At 26.1% G+C, this 27,019-nt stretch overlaps 2 protein-coding genes across 4 annotated transcripts; one reads left to right on the forward strand and one right to left on the reverse strand.

The window, feature by feature from the left end:
* Window positions 1-1,112: 1,112 nt before the first annotated feature.
* Window positions 1,113-4,976, reverse strand: LOC113552065 (transmembrane emp24 domain-containing protein bai-like). The gene is made up of 2 exons (XM_026954733.1): window positions 4,626-4,976; window positions 1,113-2,355 (listed from the first exon to the last, which is right to left on the reverse strand). Exon 2 carries the CDS (start codon window positions 2,312-2,314, stop codon window positions 1,700-1,702), a length of 615 nt encoding a protein of 204 aa, XP_026810534.1. The 5' UTR covers window positions 2,315-2,355; window positions 4,626-4,976; the 3' UTR covers window positions 1,113-1,699.
* A 226-nt stretch (window positions 4,977-5,202) lies between these two features.
* Window positions 5,203-26,553, forward strand: LOC113550983 (kinesin-like protein unc-104). Of its 3 annotated transcripts, none has more exons than XM_026952960.1 (37): window positions 5,203-5,480; window positions 5,551-5,728; window positions 15,961-16,206; window positions 16,340-16,463; window positions 17,266-17,348; window positions 17,410-17,488; window positions 17,575-17,744; window positions 17,806-17,984; window positions 18,101-18,356; window positions 18,641-18,643; window positions 18,707-18,864; window positions 18,931-19,070; window positions 19,164-19,199; window positions 19,397-19,510; window positions 19,580-19,713; window positions 19,771-20,081; window positions 20,140-20,201; window positions 20,267-20,469; window positions 20,544-20,658; window positions 20,722-20,894; window positions 20,959-21,128; window positions 21,202-21,345; window positions 21,545-21,801; window positions 21,884-22,033; window positions 22,095-22,266; window positions 22,337-22,427; window positions 22,483-22,604; window positions 22,665-22,816; window positions 22,873-23,258; window positions 23,325-23,514; window positions 23,643-23,866; window positions 23,929-24,108; window positions 24,188-24,291; window positions 24,353-24,575; window positions 24,698-24,834; window positions 25,845-25,946; window positions 26,017-26,553. In XM_026952960.1, the coding sequence occupies exons 4-37, from the start codon at window positions 16,364-16,366 to the stop codon at window positions 26,096-26,098; spliced, it is 5,202 nt and encodes a 1,733-aa protein (XP_026808761.1). In that variant the 5' UTR covers window positions 5,203-5,480; window positions 5,551-5,728; window positions 15,961-16,206; window positions 16,340-16,363; the 3' UTR covers window positions 26,099-26,553. The 3 variants fall into 3 exon arrangements, with proteins under 3 accessions (XP_026808761.1, XP_026808762.1, XP_026808763.1); XM_026952961.1 differs by having other exon boundaries at window positions 23,325-23,505; XM_026952962.1 differs by lacking the exon at window positions 21,202-21,345 and having other exon boundaries at window positions 5,204-5,480; window positions 23,325-23,505; window positions 26,017-26,552.
* The last annotated feature ends 466 nt before the right edge of the window (window positions 26,554-27,019 follow it).

Below are 27,019 nucleotides of genomic sequence, written 5' to 3' on the forward strand. Positions count from 1 at the left end.
GCTTATAGATAAAAACTATTATACTATAATATAAAATAATTATTTACATATTAATTATTGTTTATAGCTATGTAATTAAATTGAGGGTTCTTCAGTTAAAAATTGTTAAAACATTTTTTTTCGCAAGCAATTTTAGAAGTTGCTTATTATTTACTAAACTGTAGCTATCTATACTAATTGGAGTAATTTGCTATAATACACCACTAACAATTCAAAATATTTGTTGTTATTTATCATTGATTTTATAATACCAGAATATATATATATTTATTTATGAAACTAGGAGTTAAAACTAAAATCTATATAAGTTGTTAAATTTAGTAGTTTAAAATAATACAATACAATATACAATAGTATTAATAATTTCAGTTATAAGAACATAATAAACTATAAGAATATAAAATTTTTATACACTGCATACTTTATCAACAGTTATAGTAAAGTAGTACATAAAAAATCACTAAACCACATTGGGTAACAGTTTTATATCTTTAAATAATATAAATGTGAAATATTGCTTATTTAAACACAAACATTTTCTTTTTTTTAGTATAGTTTGTTGAATATATACATATTCAGCATAATGAGAAGTAATAAAAACTTATATTGATTCTCTATTTGATATTACTCATAAATAGCTAAATTTGTCATTGATCCTAATCATTTAGTGAAATTGGTTATCAATAATGATAAATAAATTTACCTATTGTACATGTTAACATAATTCTGAATAATAATTCAAATTTAAAAAGTATTTTATATTTCACAGATACTTATACAGTTTTCTGTAGTATGAGAGAGAGGACACAGCTAGGAATAGAGATAAATGGTCACAGAATAGATATGCTGAGATTCACGGATGACATTGCAATAATAGTGAAAAATGAAAGATTTTAGAATAATTAGAACAGGTCAGGCACATATACAAAAAATAAATTTTTTTTTTTGGTGGTGAGAGGGAGGTATAGTGCCTGTAACAGGTGATGGAAAAGGATTTATACGCAAAAAAGACTAAAGTCATTGTATGTAGTAGAGACAATAACATAAAAACAAGAATAAAATTTAAGGACGATAAAATTGTAGAACAAGTAGATTTAATATATTTTGGGTAAATTAGCCATACAGAAAACACAATTTTTATTTTTGACAATATTACCTATACTACAATATAAATTTGATATTAAACTTATAAATTAGTAATAAATGATAATTTTAGAAGGGGGGCGATCGCCCCATCACCACTGTTAGAATGAATTGACTTGTTAACATATTGCTATTCATAGAAATTTATTACTGACTGATGTGGTATGTACTGTTTGTCTTAACTACCCAAAGCATCCTCAATACTTATTCAGTTGTTGCATTTCCTAATTATGAACTGCTGTATTATTAATAATTGGCTATACCAAGTATGAATGTATAATACTTATCAATGAGCATGCCTTATACATTGGAGTCAGCATTAACCACTGATATAATGTTAAATTATTCATTGGGAGTCTGCTGCTCAACCTCCAAAAATGAAATAATAATTTTTTATACAACTTTAAGAATGATAAAACATAATTTATTGAATTTTTTTATTAAAATATGTAAATACATTAAGACAAATTAAATTGTAATTACAATTGATGTTTTATATTTTACTGTAAGACTGTAAGAGGAAAAAAATGTAATTTTAAATAGATACAAATTAGTATTACTCAATGAGTTTCTTAGCTTTAAAATATCTCCTTAAGTACAAGATCTGCCATACACTCAATCCAAATAAACAAATAATGCTGAACATACTGAACCAATGAACTCTTCTGCTTGTTGATTCGTTTGTATTTCGCATTTCTTCGGCCCGATGCTTCATGTCAGAAAAATCTTGAACAATAGATGATGATAAATCTTCCAACATTTTCAAATCTAATTCCAAAGGTTTCAATTTAGCCACCTCTCCAATTCCTTCATATGTTTTTGCTTCAACACCCGTTTTAATATTTAATGAAACTTCTTGCAAAGTTCCTCTTTGATATCCAGGTACACGGGAATTAAAGCAAATTTCAAACATATCATAATTTTCAGTACTAAATGTAAACTTTCCTTTAGTAATGTCTTGTTTATTAGCTAAGATGTGTCCTTTAGAATCCCGTACCATATAATCCATAAACTGACCATCAATTGGTGCGATTTCATAATCACCTTTTACCAATACATTTTGTCTGAGTTCTTCACGTAAACATTTTTGAGTATTTGGATGCATAAGCCAACGGATTGGTGTTACTAATGGAAATGTTAGCATAAGGATTAAACTCAATTTAACATCCATATTTATTGATGAATAGAACCGTTTAATTTTCTTATTAAACTCTGTAAAAACCAAAATAATAATTATAATTGAACGTCGATTATTTAGACTAATTAATGTCAAAGGTGATCTGGATAAGCAAATATCCTGATGATTGATATAAAACACATCAAAAGTTATATAATTGTATGAGTATATAGGTATATATTATATTATATTTATTTTTTATATATAAATAATTTAAAATTTTTAACAATAAACATTGTAACACAGAAATTCACTCGTTATAACAATTGACACACTAAATTGCACGACATTAGACAAAAACTGAATTAGTAAGAATAAATAATAACAGTGATAATAGCAATAGCCAATAATAATCAATAAGGCTTAGATTTCAATGCATTTGCATATTTTTTTTTGGAATGTTTTATTATATGATGTTTACCAAGCTACAAATGTGTTTCAAATACTCAGTGATTTAACGATAACATTTTTTTGGGGCACTTTTTATATTTTAGCAGATTTTATTTTAATACACTTTTGACCTATTTCTCATATTATGACTAAATAAGTTGACTTTATTGAAATATAAGTACTATAGGTAATATAAATTATTTTCATTTTGAACTTGACATCAGGTAATCCAGTTTTAAATTAGACAAGGCTGAAATTGTAAATTGATCTTATAGTACAAGGTAATGCAAATGCAATTTAAATTTTTATTCATTTTTTTATATGTTTAGGAGATCTTTTAGAGTTTTTAGGTCATAAATGCATTTTTTGAAAGGACATTTTTCGGTATTTTTAAAGGCATTTATATCCAAGCCCTAATAATCAGCGTTCGATAATTGTAAGGAATCATCTTTATCTATACAAATACATAAAATGGTGGATATCTAATCTACAATTTGGAATTATGACTAATAATTGTAATAAATACAGTTGAGTCATGATAACTCAAAGTTAAAGGGAGATAAAAATTTGCATTGAGATATGTATTATTTAAGATATCTAACTTAAATTTATATTAATTTATATTTCTAGGGGAATAAAAAAAAATTTGAGTTGTCAAGTTTTTCAAGTTATCGCGACTTGACTATACAGTAGAAGGATATCTATATTTACGATTTGTAAATTATTTTTTTGCCTGATACTAGTCTGGATAATTAGATGTCCAATTGATTGACATTTGGATAATTCCAAAGTTTAGTAATTAATAATTTCAGTGTTCCACTGTATATATATGTACACAATGATGTTTAAATTATTTATATAGATATAACGATACAATCTAAATAATTTTAAATTTTAACTATAATTAGTGTCTGTAATCAGTAGTATAGCTAGGATTCTGGATTTTTGATGAAAGATTTTTTTCTCAACCAAAAATTTTGAGAATGTAATACTACGAATAAAATCATTTTATAAGCAATTTGAAATTATCAAAAATACATGAATACAACTTTTTGTTCCAAACATATAAGTAATAACTTTATAAAATATAATGTCACATTTAATAAATTTTAAACATCTTTACGCTGATTCTTGATAAAAATATATATAATTTACTCTAAGTATATTTTTAAGGTAAAAATGTCTAAAAACAGGTGGTTACATTTTATTTTACAAAACTATTACATAGGAATATGTAATATATCTATTGATACATTACTAGGTAGTGGTATCACTTAAGTTTTCTGGTTTCAATAATATCATGTTTTATACTATGTAGAAAATGAGTGGTAATGAAATGTATAATTTAATAGTAGTACAAAGAGTCAAAATATCTGTTTAACTGGTAAGAATTTTATTGATATTTTTTTTAAGTGAGAGTAATTAATTTCAAAGATAAATAAAATGTTTAATAAACAATAAATAATAGGTACAAATAGGTATTTTGTATGGGGAATATAATACAACATCTGTACTCAGTAAATTTTTAGGTAGAACAAGAAAATAAAAAGACCTAACCTCCTATATAATAAAGTATCATAATGATACTTATAAAATATTATAAGTGAATATACACAATTTTATTTAAAAAAATATGTACAATTTGTAGTAAAAAATGTATGATAGTTTAGATCAACTTTACCCATTTACACAGCAATTAAATAACCTAACAGGTGGATTATAGGCATATGTATTTAAGGAGATGACCAGAGACCTATTAACTTTAGATAAAACTGACGGTTTATAACGATTAAATATGCATGATGCTTTACAATATAAAGGGTGTCAAGTGTCAACGGAATGGTGTACCATGTCATAAGCTCTTAAACAGTTGAATGATAAACAATAAATAATATAAATTCAAAATAAATTTTACCTTTTAATTCGCTATCTGTTAATAATGATTTGTTCTTCAATTGTATTTGTTGTGCTCGGCTATTGTATTTTTGTATGGATGGTGGTAATCATTTTTTCGTGTATTTAAAATAAAATGTTAATTTCAAATGTAACGTGAAACCGAAAATTACGTTTGGATTTATTGACAAACTGTCATATTTTAATAAGAATTCATATCATTCGTGAGTAGTATATAACTATAAAAATATGTATAATGTCTCAAATCATGCTAATCATGTTTGTGAGTTTTTATGACTCGTGAGTTGTAACTTGTAACTCGTACTAGAGTACACAGTTACACATATGCATAATAATATTGCATTCTAGTGTTATCACAAAATATTTTTGATGATGTTTACAGTTTCACACACAACAGTTTGTAGACGTCGACAATAACCACGGTAAAAGATATTTAAATAGATATATCCCCACTGCACAAAAAATATAAATAACATTGATTCCTATCATGAAAATATTTACTGATTCCGATATTGTGGCTTTATCACAGATTTTAGTGATTACTGATTATATTATAAAAATTGTATTACATTTTTATTCACAAATCACAATAAAAATATTACAAATCGGTAGTAGGTACTTTGTACGACACACGACAGATTCTTATTTCTTATAATTACTATACATAATAATCTAGACAATAGCACGATTACAACCACCAAATAACAGGTAATAGCCGCTATGATACTCATCCATGGATAATTATCTAGACAAATGTGGTTTCAAGAAGTTATAGATGTAATGGTTCTGCAAAATCTAAAATACCATGATTGATGTATTTGTGAAGATCATTTTATTTTAATTTCTGTGAAATATGGTACCTATTAAAAAAAAAAATATTTTGCTTATGCTCTTTTATAGTATATACATTTTATTTATTATTTTAGTTGGAAATAGATTTACAAAAACATAAAACATTTAAGTTTGTGGGAGCATCATCAGTAATGAACAATAATGACATATCACACATTTTTATTGTCTAGTAAACCTTATGCAAGTACCTACAACAATTCCTTGATTATTAGACAAAACAGTATTATTGCAGTTCAAATTTTTTTACAAAAGGTAACATTTTTATTATATTAGCAGTATATGTATTTATATATATTTTATCTGGGATTGGTCTGGTGAACTACCGAAGAAAACTCGGTGAGCTCAAAATATGGGCTGGTTTTGAGTATTCTAAGTCGTATTTTTTTTTTTTTTTTGATAAATTAGTACAATTGGTAGAAAATATTATTGATTTGAATTATTTTAACCGTACAGTTGATGTAGCTGTAATCAAACATTAGAAATTGCTTGTCAATTCGACGTTGTATATTATATATATTTATTTATTTAACAGTCTTAGTTTTATTCCTATTCAGTCCTATCCGCCAATAATGAAATAATGTATAAATATTTTGGTATCGTTTTAAGAATCCACCTATTCAATTTTATAAAATAAATTTTAGAATTACTTAAATATTTTATTTTATTACTTTCTTTTACAGAAACTATAAATAGCGTTGATACTGTTACTCTAATAGATGTAGATTTCTGTGATGTGCTAAAAAATGTTCCATTAAAGCGTTCCCAAGTCAACTAGATGTAAGAAAATACAACATTAAATATTAGAATTACTTATAACTTTAAATTGAACCAAATCAATACAGTTATGTTATAGTAATACTAACTTTAGTTTCTTTGGTATGTAAATATGCAATCTAACTTGTTATTTAAGTTCTTAGAACTAATTAGATAAACATTTTATCGAATTAGTTCTAAGATGAAAAAGAGTTAGAAAAATCTAATAATTAACTTATTTATAAAAATATTACACTTAAAAGCTGTTCAGATAATAACTGAAATTTTCATGCTTATCAGTTATCATTGACATCCTCCTAGTAGTGTATCTAGAATTCCTTTGCAGAAGGAGATATGACTAAAATTGTCTAAACCAAATGTTCAAGAAATTTATTATTTACTGATAAAGTTATTAATGGAATAATCACAATTAAAACTATATAAATATAAACAAAAAAAGGAGGACCAATTCCTCTTCCAATCTTTCCTTCATTTTCGGACTTTCACTTGCAAACAACATAACTTGTAAAGATCAAGAACCATGATACCTACTAATAACATTTTTAATTTTTTACCCATTACTAAGGATAATTAACACAAGACCCTGGTACACACCTCTTAAAAAATAATTCTATTTTTCCACCTTTGCTTTTCACACTTTTATAACTCATCATCTTTTAGTACTCCATTTCTTATCAATGTCTGCCACAATACATTTCTCAGAACTCTATTATTATACTCATCATTCAAATCTATAAACAGCATACGCAAATATTTTTTTTTTCTACAATATGCTTCTTACAAAGTATCAGCTCTGTCATTGATATTAATTTCATAATGCCCACACTTTTATACATCCTGCTTTCAAACTTGGACTATCAAAATACTTCCTCCATTCTTTGAAATATTCCACTAAAATTTAAAAAACCTGTTAACTATATTATGTCTGTATTAAGTTGCTTAATATCGTCTATTCCTCTATTGGTACTCTATTAGATCCTACTGTTCCTTATTTTCAATCTTCCTAACTGCAATCCACACTTCCTTTTCATTAATTAAGTTAACCATTCCTAAATTACATAATACTTCTTTAATTACATCCTTGTTAAGTTTTTTATTTAATAAGTAAAATTTTTTTCACATTACTTTCATATCTAATATCCCCGTCATACACTATACATTCTGAAAATCTTTGGACTTTTCTTCTCAAATCTTAGCCCATGTATTCTTTTTTCCTTCTTTTGTACACAGTCTTTCATATAGTTATCATACTTCTTAAATTGTTCTTCTTTAACTGCATTTTTGCCTTTTTATTTACTCTTTATAACTTCAACCAATTATACATTCTTCTAACTTGATTTCATCTTAGATTCTTAGAGGAACATTGAATGTATTAATTTCATTATGATCTTTTTTTTTTTTTTTTGTATGAGCACTATAAGTTCTTGATAAAATGCTCCGATTTTCAAAAATGGAGGTAGTTTTGGATATCAAATTGGTCTTAGTTTGTACTTTAAAGAGGCCAATCTAAAAAATCCTCGAACTTTTCAAAATAATCAAGAAAAACAATATAAATTATGAAAAAGTAGAACAATTTAAATAATATTATTTTATAGTAAGAAATGTACTAAAAATTTTTCTTTTTATTTTTAATTTTTGAAAAATGACTTATTACTTACACATTATTTATTTTTATAATTGGAAAAAACAATCAAAAAATTAAGGAAAAATGGAATTTTTACTTCTCCATGTAAAAAATAATAATTGTAACTTATTCCTTTCACTCTTAAAAGTTATATAATGTTTAAAATGTTTTATTCCTATAAAAAGTATTTATAATTTCTAACTTATACGCCTGTGCAAACCCCAGTACTTTTATTCTCCTTCTTAGTCCTCCTCCAAAATTATAACCTACATGTACTCTTTCATACATGCCCTCTTCTATTGTTTTCTAAAAGTCCATTTATTTTACAAAAATCACAACGTTTTCATTTCATACTATTCCTTGCATTATCTCTTATATATTTTGCTAAAGCTCTTATTTTTAGAACTTTACTCACATCCTAGATGTTGAGATTATTATTCCCCAAAATTAATTTCATACTTATTATTTTATCACTTTTTTTCACAGCTCCTACCACAGAAACTTTCCTTTTTTCATCTATTATCACACCCACTCCACTCTTTGTAGTAGTCTTGCTTGAGTGTATTAATCTCATACTCCTCTATATTTCTTTTATTTTCTCTACCTCCATTTGAGTTCTTGCACACAACAACTATTCATATTTTTCTTTTCGAGAGCCTAATTAACTTCCTGTTTCTACTTGTTAATGTTACTACATTCCATTAACTACATTTTCTGTATAAAACTATAAACGGTGTGGTTTGTGAGTGTATGTGTTTCCTACAATTAACTCTTTTTTCTAGAACGTTTTGAAAACTTTCTTAATAAAGGACCTCGAAAGTATTTGGACTTGATTAGAGAAAAACTGATACAAAAGTTGCATTCTTAAACTTTTTAAGTGTAACAGTATTCATTGTGGAGATAAACATGATTTTGTTAATAACGTTAATATGTTTTTTATGTACTCTAATTCCATATATTTTATGCAGATAATCAGTGCTTTTAAGTTTACCAACTAAATACTTACATATTTTTTCCTTCCGTTTCCCTAATATTTGCTCCTTCTCTGTTAATGATGTATTTTTATAGTATATCCGCTATGGGAGGTAGGTACTACATATAAGTATATTGGTTCAGATGAATTATCTTGTCTATTTCTCTATAATTTAAGATATACTCTAGATTTTCCCCTATATTGCTTCTCTTTTGATATTCATTAATGGTTGGCGTATTCCCTGATCTATGAAACTTTTATATTATTCTAGCCGTAAAATACTGGCTTATATCTATCTTATCTTACGTTTCAAGTTATTTGGATCTATTATTTTAGGTTGTCTAAGACTAATACCTTAAGACTTATAATGCCCACTCCCAATTAAACGTGATCAGCTTAAGGTATTTTATATTAAAAACCTATTTAAATTTTTGTACACGATCAACCTGTATACATTAAAAATGCTTACTGCAAAATTCTCAAAACCTTGAGTAGCTTGAAAGCTTTACATAAGCTAAGCAGCAAATAAGTTTAAATTATCAACACTTCTGAAGGCTTAATATTGTGCGTTCGTCAGATCAATATTAAAATTTAGCCGTGTCTTCTAGAACCATAATTTATCTAGGACTTATGTCTTATTGTAAATCTTGAAAAAATTCAATGTACATTTTTGAATTTGCTATCTATTTACTTAAAATTGTGGTGGCACATAAATGCTTAGTTCTGATCATAAATCACAAGTACAATTAATAAAAAACAATGTGAGAAAATAACCACAATATGTACCGCCGTGCACCTGTGCTGTACAGTAAGTATCGAGTGGATGACTGTTTTAAATTTAAATGCAATATTTGATATATCATTATATACGAAAAACAATTCTGAGCGGTGAATGTCACCTATATCATTAAGTATGTTTCATCGTTTCATGTTATGTTTTTTTGTATTACTAGGTAAAGTAATTTATTTCAATATGTGTTATACTACTACTACTTATATTGTAGATTGAATTAATTTTTACTGAAAACAATGCATTAGCATACTGCCATTTCGTGTATAAAATAAAATTATACACGGAAAAGCTTCAAGTCCCCTCGAATAATATTTTCAAATAAAAATAAAATAATAAATCCTTAACCATAGTTTAAATTAAAACCAAATTTTAACTTAAAATATTTAAAATAAATAATTTATTTTTAGATTTTTTTAGTTTCAATACGAGCTATACTTGTGATAAAAATTGTATTCAATTTTTAAGCCTTAACTATAAAAAATTACACATTTTATAATTATTTTACTGCAAAACTATTTGCAAATTTTCATAATTTTAGCAAAGATAAATACGTATCAAAATTTTAAATCTAAATACTTAAAAAAAATAAATTGTTTCTATACATTTATAATATTTTTATGCAGTTTTGAAAACAACTTTAGTAGGATATTGTATTCAATTTTTATTTTATTAAATAAGTGAAAACAATTTTATTGATGTTTACAAAAAAAAACTAAAACAATTTAAATTTCAAATGTCAATAAAAAATTCAAAAAGAATAGAAATATTTTTGAAATTCTATCATAGAAAATGATAAGATAACCATTTAGTAAAAATTTCAAATAGTTGCAATTATTTATTCTTAAATTACAAAGAAATAATAAAAATTGATGAGAATAAATGATAGTTATTAATTGATTATACAAGTGAATATGCGAACTTCAATCGTTTATAAAGAATTTGACTTTATTCTTTGCAATAGGATTTTTTTTTTTTAAATATAGGTTGCATCTTGAATCTAACCTAATTTTATTTCACCTTATATTCAGTTTTTAAATATTTTTACCCAACAATTAATTTTTTTATCGACATTTATGCTAAAAAAAAATATGATAAATATCAAATGTCTATAAATAGTTCACAAGACGAGAAAATATGTTGAAATTATATTTTGTATAGAAAATTATCTCATGAATATTTGTTAAAATGTCCAAGTATTTGTGGTTATTTGTTTTCTAGTTACACACACAAAAAAAAAAAAAAATTAATTTTGTCAAGAAGATTTGCGTGAAAAATTCCCGTTTTCCCAGATATTTTGTAACTCTATCATTACATATGTTACAAAATTGTATTTAATGTTGACGCCTACTTTTATATTTTATAAATTATTTAATTGTTTTCAATGTAACTTTTAATTTTTATTTATGGTATTTATCTGGACTTAAATTCTATCATTTGTCAGTTTATAATAGCTGTATTGCGTTTATTGTTATTTAGTAAATAACTACTAATAACTACTATACACTCTATAGTCTATTCTAGTAACTAGTAAGTAGTATTCAGTTTATAGCATTCCACTACATCAACTGTACACTATACCAATTGTTACTTCTCACCTGTTGCCTTCACAAACATAAAAGATATGACAAATCGTTTTAATTAGTTTCAGAACACTCGTGATTTTTGACGTGTCGAGATTAGATTTAGATTTAACGGTAATATTATGATAATTAAAAAAGAATAAAAATTCTGTCATTTTTTAAATTTGAAATTTGCCAACCTAAAATGTTAAATTTAATTAACTTGGTGTTGCTATAGCACTTTCAAATACCAATTGTTGTACCAATGAATCATTATTGTACAATTCAATATTATGTTTTATGTTGTATATGTGGTCTTTCGATAAAAAGTCTTGGAAAGAGGAAGGAAGGTCAGATGTAAAAAATTAACATAAAAAGATAAAATATCTAATAAATATATTTGTTTAACATTAAACTTATAATACCTACCTTATAAACTTTTATTATAAATTTGAAGATTTTGTTTTTAATTGACTATAATTTTTAAATGTTACAATAATGTTATAATTGAATTGAATAAATTACGAATGACTTGATATTTGTAAATAGTATTTAATTTTTAAATCTATGATACTATCTGGATTTGGTAATCTAGCTTTCTAATTATGACCTATTTTCTTCCATTTATCGTTTATTTATGTATACAAACAAATGTTTTTTTGTGTAGTTTGGAGTAATTTTAGTTAAAAGTTTTGTTTTTAATCAAAATTAATAATTTTATGTGATATAGTAGGTTTATTATTATATCACAAACAGGGTCCCACGGAAGAGTGTCCCTCTTAGCCTGACCCTAGAGCACATGAGATCCAATTATTTTAGGGATCTGTTGAAAAAAATTTGTAATTTATTGAAATTTTTAAATACTTATATAATATTAAACATTATTTTATGATATATATACACAAAAAAGTAGACAATATTTTGCGGGTTACCACATCACTCCACTTACCTAAACTTCAAATACTTATAACTCAAAAACTACTCGTCCAAATTACAATATGCATGTATCAATTTACTCCGAAAAATATTCTGCTTCAAAATATGAAATAAATGTATGTTATCATTCAAAATAGTATCAAATTAAAAAAAAATTATAACAATAAAAAATAAAAATAAATCATCACATATCACCTTAATTTCACCTTGATCTCACATCAAAACTAAAATTATCCCTAAAATTAAAACTTCATAGTTTAATAGACAACTTTACGCTCCGACATCTCCATGCTCAATAATAACATTTTTATCTACAAACAACTAATTCGTTCTGCAATGAATTAATAATTATGATATCTAAATCTAAGGAGTCTCAAATCTAACATTTTTTTAATCTTTCCACTTTTCCAGTCTATAAACTTACGTTTATTAACCAAATCTCCGTAGTATGTTAGCAACAAGACTCGACTTGTATATCTCAAAATTGCTTCCATTCTGTACTTGCTTCCACTCGGCACTCACTATAAAAAATTTCATTCAAGCTTACCCAAATCCCGTAGTATCAAATCTTTTTTCTTAAACCCTTTCAAGATGAAGTAGTATTACTGAACGCCCCTTTCACTCAAACCTTGTAAATTGTATTACCTATATTTATTACATATTGATTTTTTTCATACCGATTGTAAATATTTGTTTAAAAAATTAAAAAAAAAATGTTGTTTTATCTAGACTGTAAATTAAATAAAAGAAATATTTTTAAAAATGTTAATAGTTTTTGAAATAATTAGTGGTTTGTGATAAAATATAATCACCTGAATTATTTTGTCGTTTTGATATTTTAAACTGTGGTTTTATTGGTTACAATGTAATACTATGATGTAATAGCAATAATAGCATGTATGGAACACCTGTATCGCTTGTATAATGGGTTATTATTATTTTTAATTAGAATAATTTGAGCTCCTAGGATATATTTTAAAAGGAAAAAACGTCTTTAGTAAGTTGAGAAATGCATAGCAAATGTGCTAATATGCTGCCTCTGGACTTTGTTTGGGGCTACCGGGGCTGACAAATATTCAATAATGGGCCTCGGTAAAATTATATTTTCACAAATGATTTTTTTTGATAAAGTATGGATAAATATTTTATGATTATAGAATTTACCAGTATAAAACTAATAGACCTGTCTACTATAAAAAGAAATAGCCATGATTTTTAATCGTAAATATTTATCATATTATAAAATATAATAAATATTAACTATAAGCTTGTAGAAAAATACACCTTTAGTGGCTTAATACCTAACTGTACAATTTTTTATCCAAAAAAACAAATAATTAATACAATTTTAATTTTGATACCCAAACCCAATACTCAATAGTAAAAAAAAATAAAACTATAGGCCGGGTTTAATGGTGAATTTGAAGAATAGGCCGAATTAATCTCTTGCTGTACCTGAAACCGGAGACTGCGCACGCCTTTGGTCTAACTCAGTGGTGCCCAATCCGCGACTCACGGGCCACATGTGGCCCGCGAAGGTATTCTGTGTGGCCCGTCACAAATTTAAAAATCAGTTTTTTTTCATATGTTGATATACTGATTATTGTACTTTTTTATTTGGTGGCCCATTTGGTTTAAAGATGATTGTTTACCAAAGTGGCATGCCGAACAAAAAAGGTTTGGCATCACTGGTCTAACTGGTACGATAATTGGAGAGTTAAAGAAAATCCATCTAAATCACTACACACTACCTTTACTCTTCACTTTGTTCTGTGCCCTGAAGTTTCCTTAGATGACATATCTATACCATCATCTCAATCTGTTAATTACCTAGGGCTTTAACCATTGATCGGCGCCGAAGTTTAATCCATGTAAAAACAATTTTTGTTTGACAAACATAAATGACCAAGTTAATGATTGGTTCATAACGCTAAAAAAACAAATATATATTTATTAATTACATATTATACAAGGGCGCCCGCAGAAATATAATATACAAAATAGTATAATTTTATCAAAATTATTGTACTTCCATTGAATCTTAATACAAACTGAAATAAAATAAAATGATGTATACCTATCAGATAGTATATTTATACATACAACTAACATAGAATATATACTTTAAATAATATTAATTTAAATTTTTAATTAAATTAATATTAATAATATTTTATATAATAGGTAAAATAGAAAAATCAACAAATTTAAAAATTTAACATAAAATATATAAAAATTATTAAAAGTTTTAATAGTATTTACAGAATATAATTGTCAATTGTTAGTTATTTAAAAATGATTGAACCCTTCCAAGCTCCATGCAGAATAATTTTATTGTTTCCTCCGTTACCATAGATTTTTAGTTTTTAATCACATCATTATGAATGTATATTAAAGTTAATCCATTTAAAGTGTGCTGGGTATTGCAAAGACATGTTTTTAGTTTTTTTAGTGGGCTAATGAAAAGAAAAATAAAATAATTAATTTAATGTTTTAACACAATTTTAAAAATATCAAGTTCAAACCTGAATGAATTTCTAATATCACAAATGTTATTTGGTTGGTTAATTATATCCTAAAACAAAATAGGATTATAGAAATAATTATACTCTATAAGACTATAACTAATTCTAATTGATAGTATTCTATATTTTAATATATATACTTATTTATAATAATAATATAATATCTATTATATTACACAGAGTGATTATTTTATCAGACAATAACACTCATTATTTCAAAATATATTAACGTTTATAAAAATATATTTTTATATAATTTCCAGTTGAAAAAACGACATTTAAAAAAAAATATGTATATTTTTTTAATATTTTTTCATTTATCCTTATAATATTTTAGATTTCTTACTTTTTGATATTTTCAATTTCAGAAGCAGAAACATTTTTTTTTTAAGTATTTCGATACACAAAAATCAAAATTTGAATGAGTAGTTTTTGAATTATAAGTATTTAAAGTTTAGGTTAGCGGAGTGATATAATGCCTCGCAAAATGCTGGTCTACTACTTCACCCACTTAATAAACTATAAATGTATAATTCAAAAACTACTCTTCCGAGTTTTGATTTTTATGTATTAAAATACATCAAAAAAATATTCCGCTTCCGAAAATGAAATACAAAATGTATGTACTCGTAATCATTCAAAATAGTAAGCAACTTAAAAAATTACAATGATAAAAAAATATTATTTTTTCATGTTGTTTTATTTTGACGGGAAATTATGTAAAAAAAAAAAAATTTCAAAAACGATCATAAATTTTAAAATAAAATAATGAGCGTAGTTCGATAAAAGAATTATCCTGTATATGAATGAATTATAATTCATAAATCAATAATATTACATAGTACATACAATATCGGATATGTGCAGGGCATATATTGTTGTGTATATATTTGTGGCAAATTATTATATCATATTTTTTTCATTCATTCGAACATAACTCTTTTATAAAAGATAAAACCGCTAAAACTTTAAAATTTATCAAATTTAACAGTCTCCGGTGCATGTGCAGAAATCATGATAACATTTTATGTGGTGGGTAAGTCTTATGGACAAGCAGTAAGCCATTTCCTGGGCGCCACACAGACTGGTATCGACCTCTTCTTTAATACGATTGCCTCCCCAACTTTATTTTTACAACCTCTGTCCTTGATATTTAACAAAGGGTTTTATAAAATAAATATTCTTCAATACCTAATAATGTTATCGAAATAAAAATAATTTGTGTATCAAAGTTACTTTTTAATGCACTTCTAATACTTAAAATTTTTTAATATATTTTTACGTCTATGTTTTTATATAGAGTTTTGACATTAATCCATTGCCCTAGTCCTGCAACCTACATATTGAGTGGGCGGAAGCCTAGAAATGACGTCACCCTTCAACCTCCACCCGACATCCCTGTTATTGATTTTCACCCTTGCTTTCTTCGGCCATGCACAGGCGCAACTTAAGGGGTATACACAAGTAGTCTACTAGTGGATGCTGATGAGTTCGTGTTTGTAGGTCGGAAATTGTCACTACCTATGTTGTGATATTTAAATTACAGGTAATTTATTATTCATGTACTCAATCTTGTTTTAATTAAACATTTTTATATTTTATATGTAATGTATACCAATCTGTTTAATAGCCTTCTAGGGTAAAAAAATATATTATTTAAATAATCTCACATTTTATAGGTACGATTTAAAAAGGCGTCAATTATGTCTTCTGTGAAAGTAGCCGTTCGAGTACGGCCTTTTAACAATCGAGAGACATCAAGAGATTGTAAATGCATTATAGAAATGGCTGGGTACACTACATGTAAGTTTCATTTTTCAAAATTTTTAAAATGTTAAGATAAAAAAATTTAGCCCCTCCCTAAATATTATACAATAAGTAAAAAACGATTTGTTATATTATCTATGAATATTAAATTTCAATCACAAATTGTTATCACTCAAACGATTAAAAAAAATCTACGAACTACATGCTTTTATTTATCAAATATTATATTATATAAATATAAATAATCAATATTATATTAATATAAACAATTAGTTTACAAGTAGATAGGTATATCATAAAAATAAGGGTTAAAATCATAACCAATATAAATTGCAAACTCAAAGTTTTAATATATAAGTAAAAAATATTTTTGTTATGGGGGGAGGGGCAAACACACCGTTATATGTATGTAAATATTAATAAGTAGATATATACACAAATCAAATTTATAGTTTAATAGTAAAATATGAATTTTAAATTGATCCCATATTTTGTGGGAGTATATATTTTAATAATTGTAAAATTACATAAAAAGTATATTTAGTTAAAAATATATAATATTTATTTCTGTGTAACCTTTAATTTTTAAATGAATTATATATAAAAATTTTTTAAACATTTGACATCCATTCTTTTAGATATATTTTTAAAAAAATTATTAATTTATTATTATTTGTAATGCCATATTATAATACTCTATATGTGTAAAAAAAATAAAGAAATAAACTTTTTAAAATCATTACATTTTTAATTTTTATCTTCATAGAATTTATATAAACTAATATATAGCAATCAATGATCCAATCAATATTTGTTTGTATGTTTTTTATTTTTGCAGCTATAACAAATCCAAAACTCCCACCTAATGTTAAGGATGCAACAAAAAGCTTTAATTTCGATTATTCTTATTGGTCTCAAAATGTAAGTATTACATTTATCTCTATTGCCAGCTAAATAAAATTCCATGTTTTTTTTATTTTAGCCTTCAGATCCAAATTTTGCATCCCAGACTATGGTGTATAGAGACATTGGTGAAGAAATGTTACAGCATGCTTTTGAAGGTATATTTAGTATTGTTTTACTTTTAAATATTAATGTTACTATTATCAAATCTTTTGCTAATCTATAGTTGTTTGAATTATTTAAGGTTACAATGTATGCATATTTGCATATGGTCAAACAGGAGCTGGAAAATCATACACTATGATGGGACGACAAGAAGAAGAAGGTCAAGAAGGCATAATACCATTAATTTGCAAAGATTTATTTCACAGGATTAGATCAACTACTAGTGATGAATTACAATACTCTGTTGAGGTTAAACATGCAAAATTAAAAAAATTTTATTTATAACTAAATATCTTTATTTTAATTTTAGGTTAGTTATATGGAAATATACTGTGAACGTGTTCGCGATCTGTTAAATCCTAAAAATAAAGGTAATCTTCGAGTTCGTGAACATCCTTTATTAGGACCTTATGTAGAAGATTTATCAAAACTTGCTGTTACTACTTACCAAAATATTCATGATCTCATTGACGAAGGCAACAAAGCCAGGTAAACATTTTCATATGTTTAAACATTTTAAAAGATCTAAAGTACTAATAATTAATTTTGTTTATGTCTTTTTTTATTAATGTTTAAAAATATATTTTTTTATATTTTTCTATCAGAACAGTTGCAGCAACAAATATGAATGAAACATCTAGTCGTTCCCATGCAGTTTTTACCATATTCTTTACTCAAAAACGATTAGATGAAATGACTCAGTTAACTACTGAAAAAGTTAGTAAAATATCACTGGTCGATTTGGCTGGTTCAGAAAGAGCAGATTCAACTGGTGCAAAAGGAACTAGACTTAAAGAAGGTGCTAATATTAACAAAAGTTTGACTACTTTAGGAAAAGTTATATCTGGATTAGCTGAAATGGTATGTATGCCAATGGTTTATACTCTATATAGATATATATACTTATAATTAAATATATTTTAGTGACTACAATAAATTATCTACCTAATTTATTTTATTTTACAATAATTTTACCAATACAAAAAAGTAATTTATTTTTAAAAAACCAAACTACTTGTAGTACTCACGCACTAAAATGTGTTTAAAAATATTTGAATTGAATAATTTTAATTTTCCTAAAATTATGAATTTAATTTATCTTTGTATTTTGTTTTTCATGCTTTTCACTTTCAAATGGGTAATAGTCAGTAAGTATTTTTGTTGATATTTACTTGACATTTTTTATATATTTTTATTTCATTAAATTATAGGCTTCTAAAAAAAAGAAAAAAGGAGATTTTATTCCATACCGTGACTCTGTTCTAACTTGGCTTTTAAGAGAGAATCTTGGTGGAAACTCTAAGACTGCAATGATTGCTGCTATTAGTCCTGCAGATATTAATTATGATGAAACATTATCTACTTTACGGCAAGCTATTAATAATATTAACTTGTAATAATTTTTATTAATTTATGTTATTTTATTTTATTATAGATATGCTGATCGAGCAAAACAAATAGTATGCAAAGCTATTGTTAATGAAGATGCTAATGCAAAACTTATCCGTGAACTCAAAGAAGAAATTCAAAGACTTCGAGATTTATTAAAGGCTGAAGGAATTGTAGTACAAGAAGGTATATGTTTTAATATTTGTTATTAAAAGTACCAAATTAAGTATTTAACTTAATTAGTTTGGTGACAGTGGTTTTTATTTTTATGAACATCAGGTGGTAAAATGGTTTATGGGAAACTAAAAGAAAACCGTAAGTAGGGGTCGCCTCTCATGCTTTCAGTGTTCTGTTTCCATAAAGCTCGCTTGGCTTTGACATATATAATACATTATACTTATATTCTCTATAAACAACTATATTAATAATAATTGCGCTTAGCTACCATTATCTGCATCATTTTAAATAGACATTTAATTGTTAATTTATAATGATTTTTAATTTATTTACAGGAGATGACGGAGTCAAAATGCTTAAGGATGGTGATGAAAAACCCAATATTCCTTCATCTATGATTGCTGAAGAAGCTGTTGACCAACTTCAAGCTAGCGAAAAATTGATTGCTGGTATAAAAAAAATTTCTATTACTCAATAACGTATTTAATTTAACTGTTGTATTTTATTTGTTGTAAAAGAACTTAATGAAACATGGGAAGAAAAATTAAAACGTACAGAAGAAATACGAATTCAAAGGGAAGCTGTATTTGCTGAAATGGGAGTAGCGGTTAAAGAAGATGGTGATACAGTTGGAGTATTTTCTCCACAAAAAGTAAAATTACTCAACTTTTGTTTGTTAATTAATTAATATCGTTTATCATTTGTTAAGACTCCACATTTAGTCAATCTAAATGAAGATCCATTTATGTCTGAATGTCTTATATATTACATCAAAGAGGGTGTAACACGTGTTGGATCTGCAGAATCTAAAATTACTCAAGATATTCGATTGTGTGGTTCATATATACAACGTGAACATTGTCGGTTTGAAAATTCTAATGGTGTTGTTACTTTAATACCGATAAAAGGTGCATTATGTTATGTAAATGGACGAGAACTCACAGATCCTATTGTATTAAAAACAGGTTCAAGAGTGATTCTTGGAAAAAATCATGTTTTCCGATTTAATCATCCAGAACAAAGGTAAATTGATAAATAAATCATTTATTTAACAAAATAATTTTCATTAATTATGTTTAGTTAGAGAACGAAGAGAACATAAGAACAAGACAGAAGTAACAGCTGAAAACGTTAAAGAAAGTAATTGAAATATTAATTTTTAGTTAAAGTATTTTGGGCTAACTGTATATACATTTATGTTTTAGTCGCAACTAAACCAGAAAAGAGTTCTCCTGCCGAAACTCCAATTAATAATGAGTATGTCGATTGGAACTTTGCACAAATTGAATTATTAGAAAAACAAGGAATAGATCTGAAACAAGATATGAAACTTAAGCTAAATGCTCTTGAAGAACAGTTCAAAAAAGATAAAGAAACGGCAGATCAAATATTTGAAGAACAACGCAAAGTGATAAAAATATAAAATTTAATAAATAGTTAATAAAAATTCTAATGTTTTCATTTTGACATTCCTAACTATAGAATTATGAGGCCAGAATAGATGCATTACAGAAACAAGTTGAAGAACAAAGTATGACTATGTCAATGTATAGCTCTTATACTCCAGATGATTTTGTTCAAGAAGAAGATATTTTTGGTACATAATATAGTTTAGTATTAATGTTTTAGTATGATCAATTATTTTAAATTTGAATTTTAGTTAACCCATTGTTTGATGCTGAATGCAATTGGACTGACAAAGAATACCAATTGGTTTTAACAACTTGTCGTAAATGGAAATATCATCAATTTACATCATTGAGAGATGATTTATGGGGAAATGCTGTCTTTTTAAAAGAAGCTAATGCTATATCAGTCGAATTAAAGAAAAAAGTATAATATTTTGATAAATTTAATAATATAATTTATTTATTTTATTTATTTATTTTATTTTCAGGTTCAATTTCAATTTACGTTATTAACAGATACTTTGTATTCTCCATTACCCTTGGACTTCTTGGCTGATGATGATGATATAGATAGACCATTCCCTCGTACATATGTTGCAATTGAAGTACTCGATACAAAGAATGGTGCTACTCATTATTGGACCTTAGATAAATTGAAGTGAGTATTTGTGAGTTACTCATATTTATTAGGTTATAAGGTAGGGTAATTCTAACGCTTGTCTTTGTGTTAGAACAAGGTTGGATCTTATGCGCCAAATATATAATGGGAATATTGAAAGTCCCCAAAAATCACCTTGTGAGTTCAAGGATGATTTTTTCCAATGTCTAACTGCCTGCACCCCTAACAAGTCTTTCTCCTATTTGATACCCTCAAGGTTAGTGTTCCCTATATAAGTCCTATGCATAATGTTTAAGTGGTTTGTCAGACATGCTTATTTCGAGAATATATTAGGCTAATTTATTATCCCACTATATATTGTCAATTTCTCCATAAATATTTTATGACATCTAAATTATTGATATATTACTCTATACTATTAAACACTTTTATTTATTTATTTTGTTTATTTGCAGACAAAGATTAGAACTTATGAGAGAAATGTATCAAAACGAAGCTGAAATATCACCTACATCACCAGATTTTAATATAGAAGCAATTACAGGTGGAGATCCATTTTATGATAGATTTCCATGGTTTAGACTTATTGGCAGAGCGTTTATCTACTTAAGCAATCTTATGTATCCTGTACCTCTAATACATAAAGTATCTATTGTTAATGAAAAAGGTGATGTCAAGGGTTACCTACGTGTTGCTATACAAGCAGTTTCGGGTATATAATATTAAGTATTATAATATAATAATTCTTAGTTAAATTCAAATAATAATTTATAAAATATTATATATAATTGTAGAAGATGAGACTTCTGATAACTCTTGTGGAGTAAGACAATTTGCAAAGATTTCTTTTAATGACAAAGATTTATTAGGTCGTTTGTCTGGAAAAAAAAATACTGAAATTATTGAAAGAATTGTCACTGGGAAAAGTAGCAATAAAGGCGATGGTATTAAATATAGTTTTTATGTTATCTATTTGAAATTTTAATTGATCAAATATTATTTTAGAAATTGAAGCTGATGGAGATAGTGGTCATGGAGATAGTTCTATATCCTCTGAAATCAAAGATGAAGAACTTCCAAGTCATCTGTTGATTAGTAAAGATTTTACGTTTAGAGTTACATTATTACAAGCTGTTGGTGTCCCTGACGAATATGCTGATATTTTTTGTCAATTCAAGTAATTCAAAGTTTAAATAGTTATCTAATATGTTAAAAATATTTCATAAATTATGTATTTTTATTTTTAGTTTCTTGCATAGACATGATGATGCATTTTCTACCGAACCTGTAAAAAATTGTGGTAAAGGTACACCAGTTGGATTTTATCATGTACAAAATGTAAGTATTTAATCTGTAAAATATTTCATAAAATACAATTTTATTTTTTATATAGATTACAGTTCCTGTTACAAAATCATTCATAGAATACATAAAGACACAACCAATTGTGTTTGAAGTTTTTGGACATTATCAAAAACATCCTCTTCACAATGATGCTAAACAAGATAGTACTTTGTATGTTTAATTAAATATTTAGTTAAAATTAGAGTAATTATTATTTTATAAATATTCTAGTGTTCGACAACCTCCAAGAAGAATGTTACCTCCATCAATACCAATTAGTTTACCAGTACGTTCTCCAAAGTTTGGAGTATTACCTTCATTGTGCACATCACACATACATGCTAAGTATGATTTATTGGTTTGGTTTGAAATATGTGAACTCGGTAAGATATTTAATTAATTAATCTATTGTTTTAATAAAATAAAATATATGTATTAGGTCCTGATGGGGATTATGTACCTTGTGTGGTTGATCATAGTGAAGATCTACCTTGTCGTGGACTGTTTATGCTACATCAAGGTTTACAACGCCGCATACGTATTACAGTAGTACATGAAACTGCTCCAGAATTGCGTTGGAAAGAAATACGGGAACTTGTTGTGGGTCGTATTCGCAATATACCTCAATCAGAAGATGATGATACAGACAATTCAGTACTTTCACTTGGTTTATTCCCAGGAGAATACCTTGAAATACCTGGTGAAGATCGTTGCATGTTTCGTTTTGAAGCAGCATGGGACAGTTCTTTACACAATTCTGTACTTCTTAATAGAATATCTACTGGAGGAGAACATATCTTCATGACTATATCAGCTTATTTAGAGGCAATAATTAAGAATTTAATAGATTAAGAATTTAATTAAAATTAATTAATTAATAATACATTTTAGTTGGAAAACTGTGGATGTCCAGCAATAATTACCAAGGACTTAAGCATGGTTATTTATGGTAGAGATGCGCGTACGGGACCAAGATCTTTGAAACATCTATTCAGTGGCAATTACAAAAACAGTGAAGCAAATCGGTTATCTGGAATTTACGAACTTGTGCTGAAAAGAGCTTCAGAAGCAGGTAGTCCAGGTAGTTTTCGTGACAAAAGAAAATGCAGTAGAAACCACAAGAGTTGTTGGCTTGTAGATGTTGTAGTTAAAGTTTCTTCAATTTTAGTAATGTTTCATGGTAGATGTTGATTGTAACATTTTGTTCAGGTGTCCAAAGACGCCAAAGACGTGTTTTGGATACAAGTTCTACATATGTCCGAGGTGAAGAAAATCTCGAAGGTTGGAAACCACGTGGTGACAGTTTAATATTTGATCACCAATGGGAACTGGAGAAACTTACCAGACTTGAAGAAGTTGGCCGTACACGACACATGATTCTTCTTAGAGAACGACTAGGTCTTGACAAAGTACCAATCACCAAATCTGAAAAGGTTTTTATCTGTACTTGTCCATATTAGCTTATATTTAATATTATTAATCATATATATCATAGGAGGTGTGTAACATAATAGCCAAAGCATCAAGTTCCACTAAAGATATAATGAGACCCCCTAGCCCTGTGGCACTGCGCAATATCGACCCTAGTGTTTATGAGCCTTGGCAGATGAATGAGAGAGAACGATTTTTGGCTACCAAATGTATCAAGCTTATTCAAGGAAGAATACCATCTAAAGTATATGGATATAGTGAAATACTATTATATTTTGAATTTATTAAGTAATATAATAAAATAATAAGCTATCCTTTTTTAGGAAAATTTGTTACCATCTTACACTAATGTACTAACTCCAACTGATGATAAACCTGATTCAAATATTAGTCATTCATCAAGCTGTGTTACCATTTCAAATCATGAGTATGATAACCAAGTTATTTTTATTGAATTTTATTTTATTTATTATCATTTTTGATTTTAGATTATTCTCCCCGGACCGTTGTTTTCAACGTGGTTCAAATATGAGTGACTCTATGTATCTTAATCAAGATATTATGGTTTCTTCTCATTCATCATCATCTGAACCACAACTCGTGCTTTATGTGCCAGAAGTTGAAGAGATAAGAATTAGTCCAGTAGTTTCGAGAAAAGGTTATTTGAACATATTAGAACATAAAACTAATGGATGGAAAAAACGATGGGTGGTAAATATTTTTTCTAATAATTGAACAAATTTAAATATAAAAAAACATTTCTCGTAGTAAAAAGTAATCGATTGATGTTAACGTTTTGTTGCTATATAATTGTAATGTTTATTAATTTTCAGACAGTAAGACGCCCATATGTATTTATATTTAGAGATGAAAAAGATCCCGTAGAAAGGGCATTGATCAACTTAACTACAGCTCAAGTTGAATATTCTGAAGATCAATTAGCCATGGTTAAAGTACCAAATTCATTCAGGTAGTGTATTTACATTTCAGTTCATTTAATATATAATATTTTTTTATCTTAAATTAAAAATAGTGCTAATAATACAAAAATATAGAAGTATTTATTAATTATAATTAGGGCTGGGATTTGTATGTAAATACATATTTTTATTAAAACATAATAATTTAAGTATTGCAAATTGATAAATTAATTTCATGTGATTTGCAATAAAATAAGATATATTTTATTTTACATATTTTTACATATTTTGTCATAAATTATATATAATTATATAACATTATTTGTAAAATTCTTAATTTTTTTTTTTTACAAATTTCAACAATTTGGATGATTTAGTAGTATTCTACATTTAGACTTTGATAATTAGAGTACTCGTAAAAATTGTAAGTGAATAATGCATACAGAAAATAAGTATATGAAAGTATTAGTTAAACTTGATTATAGTTTATCTTTTTTGTTTCTGTTCGATAACTATAAATTAATGATCTTAGATTGTACATTTGTACTTCTTAATATTCAACAATTATTAGATTAAAATATATTTAACAATTTTCAACAGTGTCAGTACTTGCATTCGCGTGGTTGTAGAAATATCTTTGTATTTTATATTTTTTAAACTAAATTGATTAGAAATTAAAAACAATCAATTTTGTATGTATATTATTCAAAAATTATTTAGAATTTAATTTTAGTTTTATACTTTAACATAATTTTACATTTTTTTCATTACATATAAATCCCAGCCCTAATTATAATATTGCAGTTCATAATATATTTTATACCAATAAAAGAAAAAAGAAGTACAAAAATTCTCATTTCTTATTTATAATAATATTAAAATCTAATTTTATAATGGTAATTTCTTAGAGTTATTAACTAATAAATACAAATATTATATTCTGAATATTTACTTATTCGACTTTAATATAGAAAACAATAAGGTAAAAAATTAAGTAGGTACATTATAATTTTTTTATGTTGAAAAATATGTTAACAAGAATATTTTATTTTACATTCAGTGTTGTCACCAAACATAGGGGCTATTTAATGCAAACATTATTAGACAAAGAAGTGTATGAATGGCTGTATGCCATAAATCCTCTTTTAGCCGGTCAAATTCGGTATGTTGTTAGTAGGTATTGTTAATAGTTTTATGCGCAATATTATAATGTTCACTCAAATTTTTTTTAGATCAAAAACATCACGGCAAATAATGCCAAATGGACAAAATCAAAAGCCTGCATTTGTGTCCAATCCAATTGACACACATTAAAAAGAATATCAAAAGTTTATGCATACTTTTTATTATACCTAAGTGTATATTTGTTTGTGTATGTCCTTAAATGTTAAATTTAATCACATTTAAATACCAGCACTGTTGTTTTGCGATATACCATTTAGTAATGTGCCATTGAATTGTTGCGCTTTATTTTATTATGCTGCCAAACACGTATGATTGCTTAAAAAAAGGTTTAATACATTTTAAATTTTAAAACAAAGGTTGTGAATTAGTTGATTCAATATTGTATAATTATCGGTCTTTCTTATCTCTTATTTTTTATACCGATACAAAGTTAGAAGCATAAATGATCAAATATACTATTTTTATGATTTTGTCAATCATTATTGTGATATTTTGTTTTGTAACATTTGCTGTATACATATTAATCATGTTTTTGTTTGTAAGTAAATGCAAAATAAGATTAATCCTTTGCTCTAGTCAAATATATATTATATTATTATATATTATGTTTAAATGCATACTATTAAATTATTTATGAAATAAAGGTTGAAAAAAATTAATAAGTTTTGTTTGTTGAACTATAATTAATATCATTCAATCTAAAAAACCATAATAATTTAAGAACAAAATATTTTTTATTTTACAGCCAGTGAAATAAAAACCAATTATTGTTTCTATTATCTAGTACTTATTTAATATATTTTTTTTATTATTATTTATAAAAGCTATATTTACAATCTGTACAAAAAAAGTACAATAAGTAAATTTGATAATAAAATTAGTAATACATATATCTTGAATAGAATTGAGAGGGGAAACCGTCCATCAATAGTACCTCCTATTTAATTTGATGGGTTTGTGGAGAGCCGTTATTTTTTTTTTTTTAATAACAAATTTTGTTAGGTAAACGCGTCTCTCGGCCATTTTCTTTTTAATCTCCTTGGAGGGTTG

This window comes from Rhopalosiphum maidis, chromosome 2 (assembly GCF_003676215.2).
Source record: "Rhopalosiphum maidis isolate BTI-1 chromosome 2, ASM367621v3, whole genome shotgun sequence".
NCBI classification, from domain to species: Eukaryota; Metazoa; Arthropoda; class Insecta; order Hemiptera; family Aphididae; genus Rhopalosiphum; species Rhopalosiphum maidis.

Excerpts from the sequence above, each read along its gene's own strand:
- LOC113552065 (XM_026954733.1), bottom strand. The coding sequence starts at position 2,314 with ATGGATGTTAAATTGAGTTTAATCCTTATGCTAACATTTCCATTAGTA.
- LOC113550983 (XM_026952960.1), top strand. The coding sequence starts at position 16,364 with ATGTCTTCTGTGAAAGTAGCCGTTCGAGTACGGCCTTTTAACAATCGA. Across the intron at positions 22,428-22,482 it reads GATTTTATCATGTACAAAAT|ATTACAGTTCCTGTTACAAA; the intron begins GTAAGTATTTAA and ends TTTTTTATATAG. Across the intron at positions 24,576-24,697 it reads GATGGAAAAAACGATGGGTG|ACAGTAAGACGCCCATATGT; the intron begins GTAAATATTTTT and ends ATTAATTTTCAG.